General features: G+C 44.3%; 2 protein-coding genes across 2 annotated transcripts in view; one reads left to right on the forward strand and one right to left on the reverse strand.

Moving 5' to 3' along the window:
• Positions 1-6: 6 nt before the first annotated feature.
• Positions 7-10,908, forward strand: HGSNAT (heparan-alpha-glucosaminide N-acetyltransferase; the record flags this gene model as incomplete). Its single annotated transcript, XM_009878122.1, has 16 exons — positions 7-141; positions 534-655; positions 1,627-1,696; positions 2,328-2,397; positions 3,500-3,597; positions 4,066-4,142; positions 4,750-4,780; positions 5,684-5,844; positions 6,220-6,335; positions 7,032-7,153; positions 7,752-7,878; positions 8,028-8,114; positions 8,964-9,041; positions 9,156-9,226; positions 9,384-9,496; positions 10,487-10,908. Coding segments are annotated over 16 exons (1,660 nt in total), but the record flags the coding sequence as incomplete, so codon positions are not given.
• Positions 10,909-11,864: 956 nt separating this feature from the next.
• The window catches only part of INTS10 (integrator complex subunit 10), a 20,597-nt gene continuing 14,505 nt past the window's right edge, over positions 11,865-17,956 (reverse strand). The window contains exons 16-17 of the mRNA XM_009878121.1: positions 14,168-14,245; positions 11,865-12,244 (exon numbers count right to left, since the gene is read on the reverse strand). Of these exons, the coding sequence (XP_009876423.1) occupies positions 12,088-12,244; positions 14,168-14,245 (235 nt within the window). The 3' untranslated portion in view covers positions 11,865-12,087. The remainder of the gene's footprint in view (positions 12,245-14,167; positions 14,246-17,956) is intronic.

The following is a 17,956-nucleotide window of genomic DNA, read 5'->3' on the forward strand; positions in this document are numbered from 1 at the left end:
GTGCTTGTACCAGTTTCTGGCCTTTGTCCCACCGAGCGACGGGAGCCTGAGGAAAGCAGGCACGGCCGCGGTGATGGTGGATGCCCAGCACCCGCTCACCCTGCGGCTCAACGCCTCGGTGGGCGACGGGGAGCTCTGCAAGTACGTGGCCCGGCCCCGGGGAACACCTGGAGAGATCTGTCTAGAGTTCGGCCTTGCCCTCGCTGCGGTAACTTGGCGGCAGGTGCAGTTACTGTGCTGGAAGGATGTCGGTGCGAGCCAGCGTGTGAGAGCGAGCGCCTGGTTTCTCTAGCAGAGGGTCTGCAGTTCAGGGAGGCAGGTGGTGTGTGCTAAAAGCATCAGTGCTGGGCTAGGGGAGGGTGATGGTTGGCAGCGACAGAGCCAGGCAGCTCCTCCCTAGATCACGCTGTTCGGCCGGTCTCCAGCTTGACTTTTCCGCAAGCGTCTGGGCTTGCAGCCCCTCAGGAGCTGCTGTGGTACCCGCACGTAACAGTGAGGGCTCAGCAAGTTTTGTTTCCATTTATCCTTTGCAGGATTCAGTATCATTTTGGAGAGTTTGGCAATTATTCCCTTGTGGTAAAGACCCTAAGCACAAGCACCAAAACTGTTTCTTGTGACCTAGTCATCAACGAAGGCCCCATCAACAGCTACCTCCGTATGTAATGCTCTGTTCTCCCCTTTCATTCTACAACTTGCATGTTTCCCAGCAGAACTAACTTCTCAAAAAGCCTGTGCAGCGTCCCATGCTGTGCTGAAATGTGTCATGGGCTTGCTCTTCTCTCAGCATATTACCTCCTCATGTTTTATACACCTGTATTGAGGCCCTGACCAGGATCAGGCCCTCTTGACATGATATGTTAACTGTATGACCACAACCTTTTTGCAGCAGGGATTAGCCCAGAAAAATCAGTGGGTATGGGTCCGAAGGGACATATTTTCATAGTTAGTACCTGCTTCCCTGCATGTTTACGTATCTACACAGAATCCTCCCTCTTCTTCCCTCTGTTTACTTCTCTCACAAAACGGGAAACAGTTCATACAGTGTTTGGATTTTTGTTTGTTGTTGCGCTTTTATTTTTAAACCTCACGTCATGCTTTTTTGTTCATTTCTTTTCCAGGGTTGTCTCAAACTCTCGTCTACACCTCTTCCATTCTTTTCCTTTACATTAAGCTATTCTTCAGTCCACTCCTTCCAGTTCTCCAGCTGGAAAGAAAAATTCTCCATGCTTGCAAACTTTGTGTATTACCCTCTCCCCTGTCTTCTTCTTGTTGAGGCTGTTTCTAAGTCTCCAGTTTCTTCTTCAGAACATGCAGCACATTGGGTCTTTTCTTACCATTGCCTTGTGATGCAGTGCAGTTTTATTTTGCCTATTTTGTGCTGAGATGTACAGTCACAGAGGTGCACTGTGAAACTCGCCTGCTTTTGTTTCAGGATGTTTTGGCATTTTGTTGTGGATTTTTTTTACCTCTAAGACTCAGGCTGGGGATGTATGGCATTGAGAAGGTGGTGTCATGAGTGGCGAGTTGGACTTTTTGTCATGTTTGTGTCATGCTTGGCCAAGCTCAGGATGATGAATGATTTTGTTAGATCATTTATAGAGTTGTATTCTTTTCTCTTTCATGTAGCTATTCTTTTTGCTTTCCTGGTTTATATGGGCATCCTTGCTATTGTGATTGCTGGGCGCCTTTTTATGAAGTAAGTGAACAGTACTGTAATACCTCCTTGAACGTGAAGTGGAGCCACCAGTTTAAAAACATGTCTCATAGTGTTGTAGTCCTTCAGAGCCCCACCTGTAGCCCTGCTGGCAGGTCAGGTACTGATACCAGGTTGCCACCTACAAGTTAAGCTCTGGTAGATGTCTGTGTCAATAAATGCAGAGTGATACGATTTCCTTTGAGGGGTCTCTTGCAGCCTTGTTAACTTGCCTGTAGAGCAGCTACGCCTGAGCAGCTGACACCTGCTGTGAGCTCGCACACCCTGCCTCATCCTCTTCTGACTTGTTCCTGGGTCTAGCCCTGAACTGACAATAAAAGTCAGGAGGACCTAAGTGTGTGTGACATATGCAGCCTTCCATCCTGTGCAGCGAATGATGCGAGTCATCCCTGCCTGTAAAAAAACCCGAGAATCAAGCCCCTGAACCTGAGCTTCTGGCAGTGTAATTCCACAGCTACACTTAACTGAGGTCGTAGGTATTGGCTGAATCTTGGTATTACATGTAAGCTGGGAAAACAGGAATAGGACTGCCCCAACTTCTGATCTATGCTGCAAAATAGTTGATGAAATTGGCTTGTTTTGTTTTGTGTTTTAAACTGTTACTAACTTTCAGAATTGATCCAGTCAGAAACTGGGTTTACAAGAAACTGAACCCCAGAGAAACTGATCGCCTGATTAATTCTGTGAGTGACCACAGGTATCTTTAATTTGCATTCGGTAGTGTTTTCATCTCTGAGGAGCACACACTATCCAGACATCTGGGGGCTTATTGCTAACCATGTTCCCATTGTGTGTGTTCCCCTTGGGGCATGTATTGATGTCGGACAGGCAATTTTATGTCAATGCAGAGTGCTAGACTAGGTTTCCATGAAAGCTGAGTGGATTCCCAGCAGAGCTCTTCCAAGTCTTGAACGTACAGATTTGTGCCCCCTTTAGTTCTCTAGAAGCAAACGTATTAATCAAAATAATGTCCCCTTCTGACATACACAATGTAAGGGAAGGGAAGAAATGCCCCTTTTCATGTCTGCTTCTAGCACAGTAGGAATTTTAGCGGGATCTGCACTTAAGTCAAGATTTCTCTGGCAGCTCTAGAGCTGACATTTCTGTATGAGCCGTGTTTTGTACTAGAATATAAGTAGATCATCGCAGTCTGGGCTTACCATCTAAAGAGGTCCAAGCCTGTCTAGAATTGTAAGACTTGGATCAGAGCTCTGCACTAATTCTTGTAGTTGCTCATCTCCATAGCTGTGTTACAGAAATGTCTGCTTCTTTATACTACCACTGGGGCTGATAAGAGTGATTTAGGGAACTGGAAAGGAATGAAGACACTCCTGCATTTAAAAGGATTTGTTTTCTGCCAGTTTAGCTCTCTAAACAGTCCCTCTGTGGTGTCAGACATGCCAATGGGGTGGGATGGATCCTGCTTGAGAGTCAGCAATTGGATCTGCTCAGCTCTTTCTAAAGCAGCATTCGCAGTAATGACAGGTCTGTAGCTGATTTGGACTGGACCAAACTCTCAATGAGGCTGAAACACAGGCTCATTTCACCACGTTGTTGTTTCCACCCTGGTCAGAGGTGGAGCATGGAGCATCTGCAAATATTATTGCAATATGGTGGAGCCATGAAGGGGTTAGAAGTAGCAAGTGGGGAAACAAAAGGAGGAGGAAGATGGGGAGGACAAAGAGAAACACAGTATGTGAAAGTTTGTGTTTTGCTGACCTCTGTTCCCTAGTCAGATGATGCAGCTGCTGACTTGCCCTTCATGTGCCTTGTTTGTTCCCAAAGGAACTTGGGTCCCCGAACATCACTAGCAGTGATCCCACCCCACATTTGTGGAGCACAACCACTCGGCAGCGGCTGCGTTCCCTGGACACATTCCGAGGGTGAGCGTAGGACCTTGGTCAAAAGCAACTCTTCCAAGGGGAATGAGATTTTTCCAGTGGCAGTTTGATAGTGTATAGAAATATACAGCAGATGGACAGTTCAAGGGGGTCTGTTTTGCTTGGAAGATAATCAAGGTTTTAATTCTTGGATTTTCCAAAACACTTTGCAGTTGATCTAGTTTGAGGAAACATTAAAATTGCAGCAGAGAGTGGAAAAGAACAACATATGTTCAGTGCAAAAACGCTACGTGAAGGAGCTTACTTTGGTTCATTGCCAGGCATGATCGTTGAAATGCTGCTTCCTGGTTGGCAAAACTGGAAACCTTGTACATAATCTTGCTTTAAAAATCCAGTAAACCAGATCTCACATTTAGAAATGTTTTAATGGGGTAAACATTAACTATGCATTCAAATATATGTATTTCATTGACATGCAATACATTGTGTGTGTTTTTGTTGTCATTTTAGGCTCTCTCTTATAATTATGGTGTTCGTTAACTATGGAGGAGGAAAATACTGGTTCTTCAAACATGAGAGTTGGAATGGTAAAGTACAGTTGAGACAGTTAATCTGAGTTTTAGCTGCAGCAATATCTAGATATGGTCAGCACTGCAGCTGCTGCAGCAGCAAGCTGTTGCTCAGCTGAAGCCTGGGGTGCTGTGCCAGTTTGCCTCAGCGGGTTATCTGCCCCAGTAGCTTAATGAGCAAAGCAGTGTGTAGTCCTGCTTGTCACACAGCAACAGGACGGTTTCAGGTCACAATCTGTGTGTACAAACTTCATTTTTGACACAGGTTCCTATCTTTAACTTTTCCGTCTTGTTTAATGACCACAGTCAAGCTGATGGTGCTCATTGCTTTACAGACGTAATGCCTTGACAGACTGACGGGGAAGGGGTTGGGCATCATGCTGCCCTGGTAGAGAAGAGCAAAGATCCCACCCCTGAAATCTTTCCCAGGACACAGCAATCAGTTATGACCCTATTTCTGAAGCATGATAAAAGCAATGAAGCAAGACGGTTAGCTCTTTGTAAATTTTGTATATAATGTGGTTTTGATTTTGAGGCATCAAATAATTGCAAGCATCCTGCAATTCCTCTGGAAACTCAGGGAGGGTTTGAGGTAAATAATGTGTTCCTTCGTATTTCTCTGTAGGATTAACAGTGGCCGATCTGGTGTTCCCATGGTAAGTCTTCCTGAAGAATAGTTCTTGTGTCAAGGGATTCTTGAGGTTAACGGTTGCAAGGAGAACACTGAGAGCATCTTGATTCCATGTGCAAATATATCTGAAGGGGTAACTTTGTGTCAAACAGTTGATAGGAATCTGCCCCTCTAGCTGACAGCATCATCCTTATGAACCAGTAGTAGAGCTAAGTGCTTCTGTCTGCCCCACGTCCTCCTCCTTCTTTCCCCCACACAATGTCAGTGGGAGGGCCAGGGTTACTCTGCCAGTGGAAGTGCAGTATCCCTGAGGAGCTCACTGCCATGCTGCTGTGTTGAAGTCAGTTGATCTGGCAAGATTCAAAGCAAGACTGATGTGTATCCAGAGATAAAAGAGCCAACGGAATTTGGAATTAAAATAATCTCTCTATAACCGGAGAATGGTTTTACGGGGAAGCAGTTATCCCATCTGCTTCTAACAGGCTTCTCTAAAATACACATCAGTTGTGGTTACTCTTGGGAGATGGGACTTGGACTGTCAACCTAATCTAGAGAGGAGGAGCAGGTGTGTTCTGAATTTGAATCGCAGATTTGCATCTTGTGTTTTACTGCTCTGAAGACGCTAATTTAATTTTGATTAGTGGATTTTTTTGGTGACAGATCTATCACTGCAAAAAGACCAGAATGCAATTACTTCCACGAACTTTATTGTCTCAGCTGACTGCTGAAAGAGGTGGAAAGGTCCTACAGTGCAAGCTCAGTTGTCTCAAAATTCCTAGCAATCAGAGGAAAAGTTGTCCAATTCCACTCGATGCATGCATTTCTGTTGGGCCAATGCAGTCCTCTCTGTTAGCTTTAGTGTTTACTGTCACGCACACGCGTGATGAGACATCTGTCAGCTCCATTTCCCATCTGCTCTGTTCTTCAGGTTTGTGTTCATCATGGGAACATCGATATCCTTGTCACTGAGCTCCATGCTGAGGTGGGGAAGTTCCAAGGGGAAGGTGCTTGGGAAAATCCTCTGGAGGAGTTTTTTGCTAATCCTGCTGGGAATAATAGTTGTGAATCCCAATTACTGCCTTGGACCACGTGAGTGGAATTTGCTCTCTTCCTTGTATTTCTGCAACTTTTGTTCCAGCCTCCTTGACTGGGCTCTTGAAACAACAGCGCCAGCCTTGATGTGCTGACCAGTTGCATGAGGGTAGTTCGATGGTATCCTACAGAGTGCCATTCGTTTCTACACTGACCCAGTTCTCTCAGTTTGACCCCTGTGCTGTCACTGTTTATCGTCTCAGTGGTGGCTTTCCCAGGGCTGTGACTGACTGAAAGTGGGGTGGTGGAGTGGAGCTGTCCCTTGTACCTGCAGGTGCAGTGGGTCTCAGCTCTCCCTGGACAAGGGCAGCTTTCATATTCACAAAAGAGCCCACGTCTGCTCCTCTTCCACATAGCTTGTGTGTTTTCCAGTGTCCTGGGATAACCTGCGTATTCCTGGGGTGCTCCAGAGGCTGGGATTCACGTACCTGGTGGTTGCTGCTCTCGAACTCCTGTTTACAAGACCTGAGGCTGAGAGTGGGACCTTGGTGAGTTTACTGGGGAGGTGACAAGTGATACTGGAGTAGGGTTTAGGAGCTTTCCCTCTTGTTTGGGCACAAAGAATACATAGCAAATGATGTGAAAACACATAGCATCTTACCTGACGTGTAGTGCAGCCTGGCAAAAATTTGAGGGAACGTGCACCCTTCTGCTCCAGTCTGCATTTTATCACATCGAGCTTTGCTCTGTTTGAAGATTTCACCGATCCATTCAGATGGCGCTGAGAAGCAGACATTCCCAGGTGCTTTTGATGACTTTCCACTGCCAAGGGACCCCACAGACAGGCATCTCTGTGCTGAGTCCTGTGGCCTGTGTTTTGTCCGGGTTAATTTTGGCAGTTTTTTTTTCACAGCAGGGGAAAGTAATACTGCTTTTTGGCCCTTCTGGAGTCTGTTTTCCCAAAAGGCTTTTGTTCTACTCATGAATCAAAATTCCTTTTGACATTTTCCAAACTAAAAAACATTGTAGGCTTTTGTTTTGGTTTGTTTCTTCCCCCTCCTCCAAGTAACTAAGTGTCTGGAAATCATTTGTGAAGATGAAAGGTCTGTTGGTAGAACTCAGTTTTCTAATGACAAAAGCACCCTCTTCTATCTGAGGGACTGCCTGCCAGGAATTATGGGATGCCCCCAAGGGCATGGTTTTTACTTGCCAGCTAATACTCCTCTCCCTTCCGCCTCATGCAGGAGACACCATGTCCTGCTCTGCAGGATATTCTCCCATACTGGCCACAGTGGATTTTCATTCTGATCCTGGAAGTGATTTGGCTCTGCCTGACCTTTTTGTTACCAGTGCCAGGTTGTCCCAGGTAAGACTGTGTGCTCAGACTACCTGCTCTGGGGCATCAGATTGGTTTTGTTCTAATGAGTAGAAAATACATGGTATTAGCCACAGGGAAGGAACGGAGAGGAGAGCTTTTAGGCCAGCAGGGTTAAGGGAAACATTCATAATCTAAAAAAATTTATGTTACTTTTGTACTAAAGTGCCGGGTGTTATAAAGGTGACATCTTTGTTCCCTTCTATTGAAAGAGGAGTATTAAATCTCCCTGAGGTCTGTGTTCAGCGATACACGATCATTGCAATCTCATCCCTGTCTCTCCCTTTGCCCCTTTAACAGGTCAGCACCTGCAAAGCAGGTGGAGCAGCTGGCCGGGTAGCCAGGGCTGAGCTGAAGCATTGCTTTAGGCTCACAATACTGCCTGTCCCCTCGTGACCCAGCTGCCCATGGCATCGTGATGATTGAAACAGAGGGGCCACCAGCCAGCTGTCATGTAGGACTTGCGTTTCACTGCGTGCCTCTGGCCAGGGTAGACATGCGAGCGTTTAGCGTGCTGGGCCAGTGGACCAGCTACTCTTCAGGTGGAGCGTACCAAGACTTTGCCACAGCCTGTTTGCTTCTCTCCTAGGGGCTATCTCGGTCCTGGGGGCATTGGAGACTTTGGAAACTATCCGAACTGCACTGGCGGAGCGGCTGGTTACATTGATCGTTTGCTTCTTGGAGAAAAGCATATATATCAGCATCCCTCTTCAAGTGTAAGCAGCTTTTGTATTGCAGTACAAAGCTGCAGGCAAGCGCTGACCATAGCTCAGTCGGGGGGGCTTGGGAATGATGCGTACAGGGGGATGGAAGAGAAAGGTGGTTGGTTACTCAGGCGCCCTGTAACAACTGTTTTCTCTGTAAGGTGATTTACCAAACAATGATGCCATATGATCCTGAAGGGATCTTGGGGACCATAAATACCATTTTTATGGCATTTCTGGGACTACAGGTACCTCTTTTCTTTCTAACTGCATGCTATAATAGGAAGACTTGAAGGAATCTTGGAAGTGGGGAGGCTGTTTGGTTTCTTTATTTAAGGCTGAGACAGGTTCTAACAAAATGTTTGCCAGAGCAATCCTTTCAGGCTGACTTAGCCTGAGGGTGAGTGTCAGGGAAGTGGAATCTAACCTGGCAGTAGCTTGGACTAGATAAACTAAGACTTCTTCTCATTTTTTTGTAAGGGATGGAGACAAGAAGTTCGCAGAATATCCACCCAGAAGCTTCCTGTGCTTGTTTTAAGGTTGGGCTTATGCTGGCACCAGGCTGGTTCTGCGTGTTGAAGAACCAGGCCAAGAGATAGATAGACTTCACAGCTTCATTTTAAACATACAGTTTTAAAGGTTGCAGCTGTACACATTCCCCGTTTTCTGCCTGCCATGCAACGTTAGCTGCCTTGCATAGGTGCTATGGGTGTGCTCACCTTCCCAGACACAAGGGAGGCAGGGGTTCACATTAGTGTTACCAACATCAAAAGCTCACAGCTCACCACTGTGTTTAAAATAGGGTATCGTGGTGGTTTTGGACACAGTTCTCATTAGTCACTCTTGGCTTTTCTGTCTGTGCAGTAGCAGTTAACCAAACCAAAACTCTTCTGCTGGGAAGGGAATGTTACCACATGTAGCACTGGGTGAAAATTGATTGGCAATCTCTGCAGGGCCTTTCAGCCACTTAGTTGATATAAATCCTATTCATGTTCTCTGTCTTAGCACAGGTAGCCAGTGGCAAATATATCTCGCTCTTGAAACGTAGTTATTACATTTATGGGCATTAATTATTTTTTGTATTCTTTTTATATTAGGCAGGAAAAATTATCTTGTTCTACAAAGACCAGCACAAACAAATTATGACTCGGTTCATCTTATGGAGCATAGTAATGGTAAGTCAGATAGTTATGTAGCTCCTTAACAGACTTGCATTTTTAGGCAACACAAACTTAGTATATCTGAAACACTGCAATGGTTATATATACTTTATCAACTTTCTATTTCAGGGAATTATTTCTGCTATCTTGACAAAATGTTCTAAAGAAGAAGGGTTTATTCCCATAAACAAGAACTTATGGTAAGCAGAGATAAAACTTGTAGTATGATTTTGTTAAAGTACTGTTTTACCTTGGAGAATGTTTTATGTTGAGAATGTTTTATGCTGAGAATGTCTTATGTTGAGATCTGCCTGTATTGCATAGTTCTCCATCTCTGTCTACTGAAAATGTGTGCAGGTCAATATCGTATGTGACAACTCTGAGCTGCTTTGCCTTCATCCTCTTATCGCTGATCTATTACCTTGTGGATGTCAAGAGACTGTGGTCGGGTGCTCCATTTTTCTACCCAGGTCAGTAAATTCACAGCAGGCAATGTATTCCTTCCAACTCTTCCTGCACTGATACTATCCTTTTCTGTTTTCTGCACTTCCCTTGTCTTTAAAAGACTTGGGATTTAGAATGAGGTAACCTGAAGAATGCCAGAACAATTAACTTGAGCTGGATCTTTGAGTAGAACTGGGACACTCGAGACCAGATGTTTAGGAGAGGGACCGTCAAATCTTTAAATGAGGGCTAGGAGCTGCTATTGCCCAACGACTGTTCTCAGTTTGGCCTTGAGTTAACTGCTGCCTAGGACCAAGCAAAATACCACAGCTGATTCATAATTGGTTTTGGAAAGGACTGCTGAGACTTGGGCAACCTAATGGGAAACTCAAAGGCCTGTCAACAGAGCAATACCACTTCTGAAGATGTGAAAGATGAAATCCCCCGGACAGCTGCACGGGTTCTGTATCTGTGTTTTTAGATAAGCCTGTCTCCCAAAGCATCCCGCTGTGGTTTTAACCACACTGGGCTCTTGACAAACATCCTGAGTACAGAATGCAAACCCACAGCAGAGGGAAACTTTCAGCAGCTTTGGTGTCTGGTGTCTGGACAGGAAGATGGGTAGGATGACAGCATGGTATTATATCTCCTACCAGAACTCCCAGAGCTTTGAAGGGCAGTCAGCGTTTGTTTGTAAAGGCAGTAGATCTAACCAAATAGGTTGGCACTTGGCCACCTTGAAAACAATAACTGATTATTCTCCTTGCCAAGAAAATTGCAGGATACTGATTTGGTTGCACTTTCAATTTGGCATATAGGTTGTATTTCTTTTCAATAAACGTTTTGCAGGAGAGAACCCTTCAGACTCTAGTTGAAAACACACGTGTGTAGCACCTTTGGGCAAGTAACATTAGCTGTTGTGATTAGCTGTCGTTGCCTCGATGCCTCTGCCTGCTTACTCTGAAGCAGGCTTATACCTGCTCTTTCAGGTGGTGTGATCTGTGCTTACCTTTCAGGAATGAACTCAATCCTGGTCTACATTGGACACGAAGTCTTTGAAAACTACTTCCCTTTTAAGTGGAAGATGCAAGACAGTCAATCCCATGCAGAGCATCTGACTCAAAACCTCACTGCAACAACTCTTTGGGTCATAATATCATATTTACTTTACAGGAAAAGGATATTCTGGAAAATCTGACTGAGGTGGTCACAGTGTAGCAGGCCTAGATTCTGATGGGGCAAGTGCATAAGGTGGATTAGCCTAAAATATTGCCACTCGTACTAGGCTGTATTACTAAAAAGGGATACTAGTTCAAGTTTACAGTGCCATGCAAGTTGTCATCAAGACTTTTATGTGACTTAAGGGACAGTATTTTTCCTACTTAGCAAAACCTTATTAGTCTGCTTCAGCTGCTCTCTTTCCGTTTTCTATATTTTGTAAATATTTTACAGATCTCCCTCCTTTGTACAGAGAAACTAAATATATTGCAACAGTTGGGCAGTCAAAGGCAGCCTGATGGTGCTTATGAAAGGAACTGCAAGGGATCTGGGTGGTGACTGCAAGGGATTATCAGACTGGGACTCCGAAACAGTCCCTGCATCTGACAAGGCACCCCCTAACTCACACGGTTTGGGGATTGTATATGCCCTTGGCACCTGCCGCTTGCCTGCGCCAGTCTGGCTACTGGCACACATTTAACTCAGCCAGCTTTGTGACTGAGGAGCGCTGGCAGCATCCTCAGCCCTGCACTTGGGTCTGCATGCAGTGACTGTGGGGGAAAACTCGGAGGCACCTCTGCACTACAGCACGCTGCAGGAAGTGGTGACTCAGCTGATCGTTCTTCACTGTCTTCAAATTTGGTCAAATTTGATCAGAACCTTAGGTTTAAGATGCTGCCACCGAAGATCTCTTCTACTGGCTTATTAATCAGCATGCTGCTGCTACAAGTCTAGCAGCCCGTCTGGGCGTGTTCTGGGCCTTTGTGTTCCACACCTCTAGCATGGATGAGGCCTGGGTTTTGCATGCTACGCTCCGAGAGTGCAGAAAGGCCAGTTCCTACTGACTTTGTATAATCACTTGGATACTACCGAAGTTTGATCAAAGGAATCCTCTTTATAAATGAATTTATGTAAGGGCCCTGAATATGAAAACCAGGAATACAGGTAGAATTCAGCCAAAAAGGAAGAGGTAGCAGACCGATTCAATGTAAGATAATAATTTTTTGAAACTGAGGATATTCACTCATGCTGTGACTTCCAAGCTAGTGCTAATAAAAATCCTGAAATGCCCTGCTATGTTCTCTGTGTATGTATAAAGATGGAAGGAACTAATGTGCATACCTTAGTATAATGCTGTGGGGGGGAAAAAAACAACACAAAAGAAATAGGACACAGAGAAGACTTCTTAAACAAAGTTTTATTTATAAAGTTTGATCTACCCCCATAAGAAAACTAAGTGGTGAACAAACACCGACTAGTGCTTGTGTACTGCAGAGGCTGTAACTCATAGGGAACTTCTTTGACTCTGTCAAGTGATTTTCCACTGCCTTGCTGCTGTTCATACAATTGAGAGCCTGCCCCCCCTCTGTAAGAGACATTGCTTTCTGATCCAGTCCGTTCAAGCCAGAGTCTGAAGCAGCAGTATTTTCTCGTTAATGCAGAACCTGTGCAAGACCACCATGAGATTTTCCCCACAGCGTGAGACCTGGCGCTCCATGGCCAGGCGGAAATCTTCTTTCACTCCTTTAGTTATACCCCGGGTAACTGTATGATGCCTTAAGCCATGAAGGAAAGAGAGACAGACAAAAATCAAGTAACGGTTATTTGGTGCACTACAGTAATTTAAAAGGTGCTGCATGTCACTTACTAGGTATCTACTGTCTGTACCCAAGTTTATGTAAGGAGAGCCAAATAGCCCATGCTATGCTGTTTTTTAAAAATCATCTATCTAGTAGCTTACAAGTCTTTCAACAGTTAGATGCTCCATGGAAGTCTATGCTCTCACTGCTTTGATTGTGACTGTTTGGGGAAAAGTCTATCCTCTTAACCCTGCATGTATAGTTCCCCTTGTGTGGGGGAAAGTGTTGTTTTTCTTTTGGCTCTACCTTTGCTGCCCAGGCCACTTCCTTCTTGTAATCGCTTCTATAAATGGTTAGGGTTGAAAGAAGAGTGAAGAGATCAGTCTGCTTTCTCTGGAGGAAGGGGACAGATGGCTGCCACCATAAAGAGCAGAGGGCATCTTGTACTGGTAGGAAAATGCAGGAAGGGCCTATATAATCTTGAGGGCACTAATAACTCTTTGACTAATGAAAGGCGTAGTGAATACTTCACAGGCCAACACAAAGCCCAAATCAAGCCAGGCTGTCAGTCTGCATCAGTAGAAGCCAGCTCTTGCGGAGATACCAGACACCAGGCAGGGATTCCAATTACCATGAGCAGAAGTTCAGCCCTTGTTTTGAAACACAAGGAACGTCCAGCTAATAAGCAAGCTAACGCGATGCTGGCTGGGGAAACTCATGGGATATTGCCATGTTAAAAGCCGTTCTTATGAACAGTTCTTTGTCCTCACACTGGCCTGCAGCAGTCAATACCTACATCTTGTCTTTAAAACAATGTTCTGCGGCACCAAAGCGCTACATTTTACTTGCACTGGTCCAGAACTGGATAAGTAAGATCAAGACCTTGTAACATCTACCTGCAAGCCCTACTTGGGAAGGGAAGCAAAAGATAGGTCCTGAAATAAGAGACCTAGCACTGCTAAAGGTGCAGCGTAAATCAAACTAGAGAGAAAAGCATAATGCTAACGCTGAGACAAGTCCTGAGTTATGGGTAAGAAGGGAAGAGCTGAGCCGAACCCAGCAAGCACACTGAAAGACAGAAAAGAAAGAAAAAATAAAGGGTGACGGCATCCCTGCCAATCCAGAGATGCTGGAAACAAGAAAGGGAAAAGTCTGGTAACAAATCACCCTCACCCACCCCACTTTCACTGAAATTAAGCAAGTCTGGCATTTGAGAAAAGACTCTGCCAAAACAGCGGAGACCTCTAACACACGGAAAAGGCCAAGAAGAGATTAGCCAGGAGACTACTGGGCAATTCATTGACGAGCTAGGCTGAGCGAAGCAAAACTGCACTGAAAATACTCCAGCGTATTCAGAGGTTACGGGATAAGCCCTGTTTTCCATCTTTATTGTCTTAAACACTGCTGGCAGCCAAGTCCTATGGTCAGTTACAACCTGAAGGAGAATACGCAGCCTACAGCTACTGAACAAGCCAGCAGCCCTTTTGAAGATGTGTGTCGTGTAAGAGCTGGAAAACAGAAAACAGAATTCAGAACAATTTAAATGAAGAAAAGTAGCTACAAACAGATCTAGTAACCAGCATCTTGAAAAGAAAGGGTTATACTCTTGCTAATACGTGACTGACCACTGGTATCATTTGGGGAGATTTCTACATTTTTGTTTAAATTCAACAGTGATTATTAAATTGAAAGGACACAGATACTGGCAACTTATGGGAAAAAGAAAAATAAATGTTGTAATAGAAAACATGGTTTGCCAGGCAATGTAGGCACAAATGGAGGTTAAAAAAAATACAAAAAAAAAGGAAAATATTGAGCAACAAATCGCTGAAAACCATGGGCAGTAAAACATGTTGACAAAACACAGCACACTATGAGCAGGGTTTTTCCACTTGGTACCTGTCAGCAGTCTGTATGCTGGGTTGTAGCACAGGTATGACTTCCTGCTGCAGTAACCCCATGGGAGGGCTAGAAGTCCTTTAAAAAACAGCAAACAGCAGCATTCAAACACCCACACACCAACTCCCTCTCTGGTGCAAAACAACTCTCCAGAAAAAGGAGCAACAAAGAACTAAGGTGAGACCACACAGTAGTATGACCACTGAGCAGCCAAAGAGGTGCAGGACCCTAACAGCATCAGACATGCAAATATCCCCAGATTTCACTGCAAGGCTGTTCTGCAACTATGGTCTAAATACATACACGTATTTTTGGACAGTTACGCTGGGATAAAGGACAGCAGTAGGTGCAAAAAACAATTCACAGTTGTACTATGATCAACTGTCGTAGCACTTCCCAGGAAGCGTGTCAGTCAGCAAGGATTTCACCAGAGGAGCCCCGCAGATGCTGCAGCTTCCCTGCAGAGCCGGCAAGAGCGCGTCAGCGAACCAGGAGAGCCCACAACTGGGAGTTACGGGATTTGCTGCTGAGCCCAAGCCGAGTGCATGCACAGCGGGTATCGGCCAAGTTGAGTACATGACAGTGTTTGTTATAGGTTGCCCAAGTATCTTTTTGTTAGCCCACAGGTGGCCTTTTTCACCTTCTCAAATTCAAACTGCATATAAAAATGGCTGACAGGGGATGGCACAATGTCAAAGCACAAATGCCCACTCAGAGCAACCTCCTATTTATGACTTGGGCCGTGTGAACTAGCTACCAAAAGCTGTCGGCTGGAAGACAGTTCATCTTCTCTGTGACGTTACGTCCTTATCTCTGTGCTATCTGTAATACAAGATAATAACCTCACGCATCCAGCCTTGAGCAAATCCAATACCCCACCTAAGGAGAAATGAGAAATTTAGTACACAGGTCTAGTTTCTTAACCTAAATCTCTCAAAATGTCACCTAAATCTTATGAGGAACCTGAGCACCGAGTGCATTGTTCACCCTCACAGATGCTAGGAAGGGAGCGGAGAAGCAAGACTCACACTTACATACCTATAATACCAAGTTAAGTGTCTACCTTCAGATCTCCCAGGTGGGCATTTTGGTTAGCATCTGTAATTTATTAATGACTATGGATGGAAAGCTATGCTTCTAAAAGTGAAGTAAAGATGGGACATTTTAGTAGTATGTAAACACCCTACAATACACTTACAGCAACCTGAAATAAAATAGTCACAAGAATTATTCAATCAAATGAGATAATTTGTCAAGGTTCTTGGCATGAATGAGTCCAGTACTAGCAAAAATGGACATGGGGAACAGGAAATGTAACAGCAAGATGTTACTGGTCCCAGTGGCAGATGTTTGCAAAATCAATTCTGCACAACTGTTTTCATTACTGTGTGCAAGATCTGCAGTCAGAACTAAACATACCCAAGTACACCATCAGAATAAAAACTACACTTTCCAAATACTTTGTTTCACTTCAAACCAACAGAGCTTTTCCTCCTCTGTCCCCAAGGGGAGATCTGATGAGAATGTGAGTAGAGGCAGAACACTCAACAGCTTTCACATCGAGTTTACAGTTTGGTAGGCTAAGATTAGATTAATTAGAGCAGGATTTATCAAAAAGAGCAGCACGTTATTAATCAGTCATTTCCTGCATATTGTTCTTTTCCTCTTTAATCTTACTAGCTAACACTGCCGCAGGTATAATCATTAAAACTATGAAAGTTGGCTTGCGCCTAGAATGGAGTTCAAAAGCATTTAGCGGCTGAATTCAAAGCTCATCGCAGAAGTCTTGTTGACGCTGCTAACAGAAAGAGCTGGCTGTATTACCACTTAAAACCAGAACCATGGACCTTCATGTTTCCACAATGGATACAAGCAAAGGGAAAGCTTACAAGCTGCATATATATTTTGCAGGACTCAATTATAAGCCTGCAGGTCACTAAGATCTTACTTCACCTTTTGATAACCACACTGCAGTTTGCTTTCCTGGGTTCAGAAAAATTATGTTATTTCCTATAAAGTATAAGGTACTAAGGAAAAGTACTAGAAGAAGAATGTGGAATTTCTGGGGAGAAAATGTCCTATAAACCATGAAACAAAAAGCTGTCATTATAAAAACATATAATACCAGTAATACAATTCCCATCAATTAAGATGCAGGATTGCTATGTATATTTGTGCCACGGAAAGATCAGGCAAATGAGCAAGTGCTTCATCTTTGGGCTGCTCTGGCAAACTCAGAGTGTCTTCCTGTGCGTGACGGAACGGTATCTGAGCTGTGTCCGCTAATTATTGGGAGGATGGTGCAGCAGCTCATACGGCCAGAACTGGTGACAGTTTTGAAAGATGAAAGCCACTCTGCAGATTTTGAGCCTAGGACACAGGGCTCTGCTGGCACACTTTTATCTGAAACCCCAGCTGGGGGAGGCCGTGAGCTAACCAGCGCTCCACTGCTGGGTGACACCATCCCTGAGCCTCACAGCCAGTCCAGCTACAAAACTACCTGGAGTACTAGGGGAGTAGATGTCATCTCCGAAGAGTGGACTGTGCCCTGAACTCCCTTCCCATGAGCCCTCTGATGAAGCAGTTCCTGTCCTACACATCTCAGCCACATCAAAGACATTGTACACAGCTTTTCCAGCTCGACAGGATATTTGACCATTTTGGCTCAATAAACACAAAGAAATGGACCTAGAAAATCTACAAGCATTTTCATCATTCAGGAACCGTAACATTGGTCAAAAGGAGGTCAAAGAGAGATTTCTGCCTTGCCAGAACTACTGCTCACTACCTCCTTCCTGACTGCTGGGGTCAGGACAGTAACAGCTCCCATGTCAATCAAAATAAAAGCTGTGATGCTGAAATATTGCAACTAACTTGAGATAGCAGCTAAGAAGTTACCAGGCATAGTCTTCATTGCTGTCAGCCCTCTTGCTGACAAAGCTGACTACTTAACATCACACGCAGTGTGGCATACCCTGATTCTTGTTTTCATACAGCTGGTTACAAGCAGTGAGATATAGCAAGGGTAAGAGTTCAAAACTCCAGAGCTTAGAAGAGAAAATTCTCTGTCACATAATTAAGCATTTGTATGTCTCCTTCTTCATTTAATTACACCTAGTATCTCATTTTTGCATTGGCTACCTAGAACTCTGGAAAATCTATTTACTAGTCCAATCAGGCTGCCGTTTTTTGAAAACCTTAGCTCATTTCTAGCTAGCGAATAGGCAGAATACACTGAATCCAGCTGGAATTTCAACAAACTTCAGCAGTCTCCGCCTTTATTAAGCAAAATACCACAAGCTCTAATAAACCACCAGGATATTCCAAAACATTCTGCCACTAAAACCCTGCAGCAGATACTTGTTCAGTCTTGACTCAAAACTAAAAACACCTAGGAAGTTAATCCAAATTATTAATTTCCTTCAGCATCTTGGAATAAGCTAAGCAGAATGACCTTGTTCAGTACATAGCAAGAGATGACCTTCTAGTTCTGACAGGAAGGTTATTGGAGTTTACCTGGAGTATAATTTATGTTTTATAGCCAAGTTTTTCATCATTCAGTGGTCTTTCATAACTTTATTTACAACAATTAGTGCTTTCTGTTCAGCATTACTGCTCCACAAAATTATTAACAATACCTTGCAATCATGCCTAATTATTTAAAGAGTTCCAGTACAGTGCAAGTGTCTGGTTGAAAGAGCAGTACTGTAATCACTTTAGTATCACAGAATCTTAGAATGGGTTGGGTTGGAAGGGACCTTAAAGATCATCTAGTTCCAATCCCCCTGC

This window comes from Apaloderma vittatum, unplaced genomic scaffold (genome assembly GCF_000703405.1).
Source record: "Apaloderma vittatum isolate BGI_N311 unplaced genomic scaffold, ASM70340v1 scaffold17251, whole genome shotgun sequence".
In the NCBI taxonomy this organism is placed as follows: Eukaryota; Metazoa; Chordata; class Aves; order Trogoniformes; family Trogonidae; genus Apaloderma; species Apaloderma vittatum.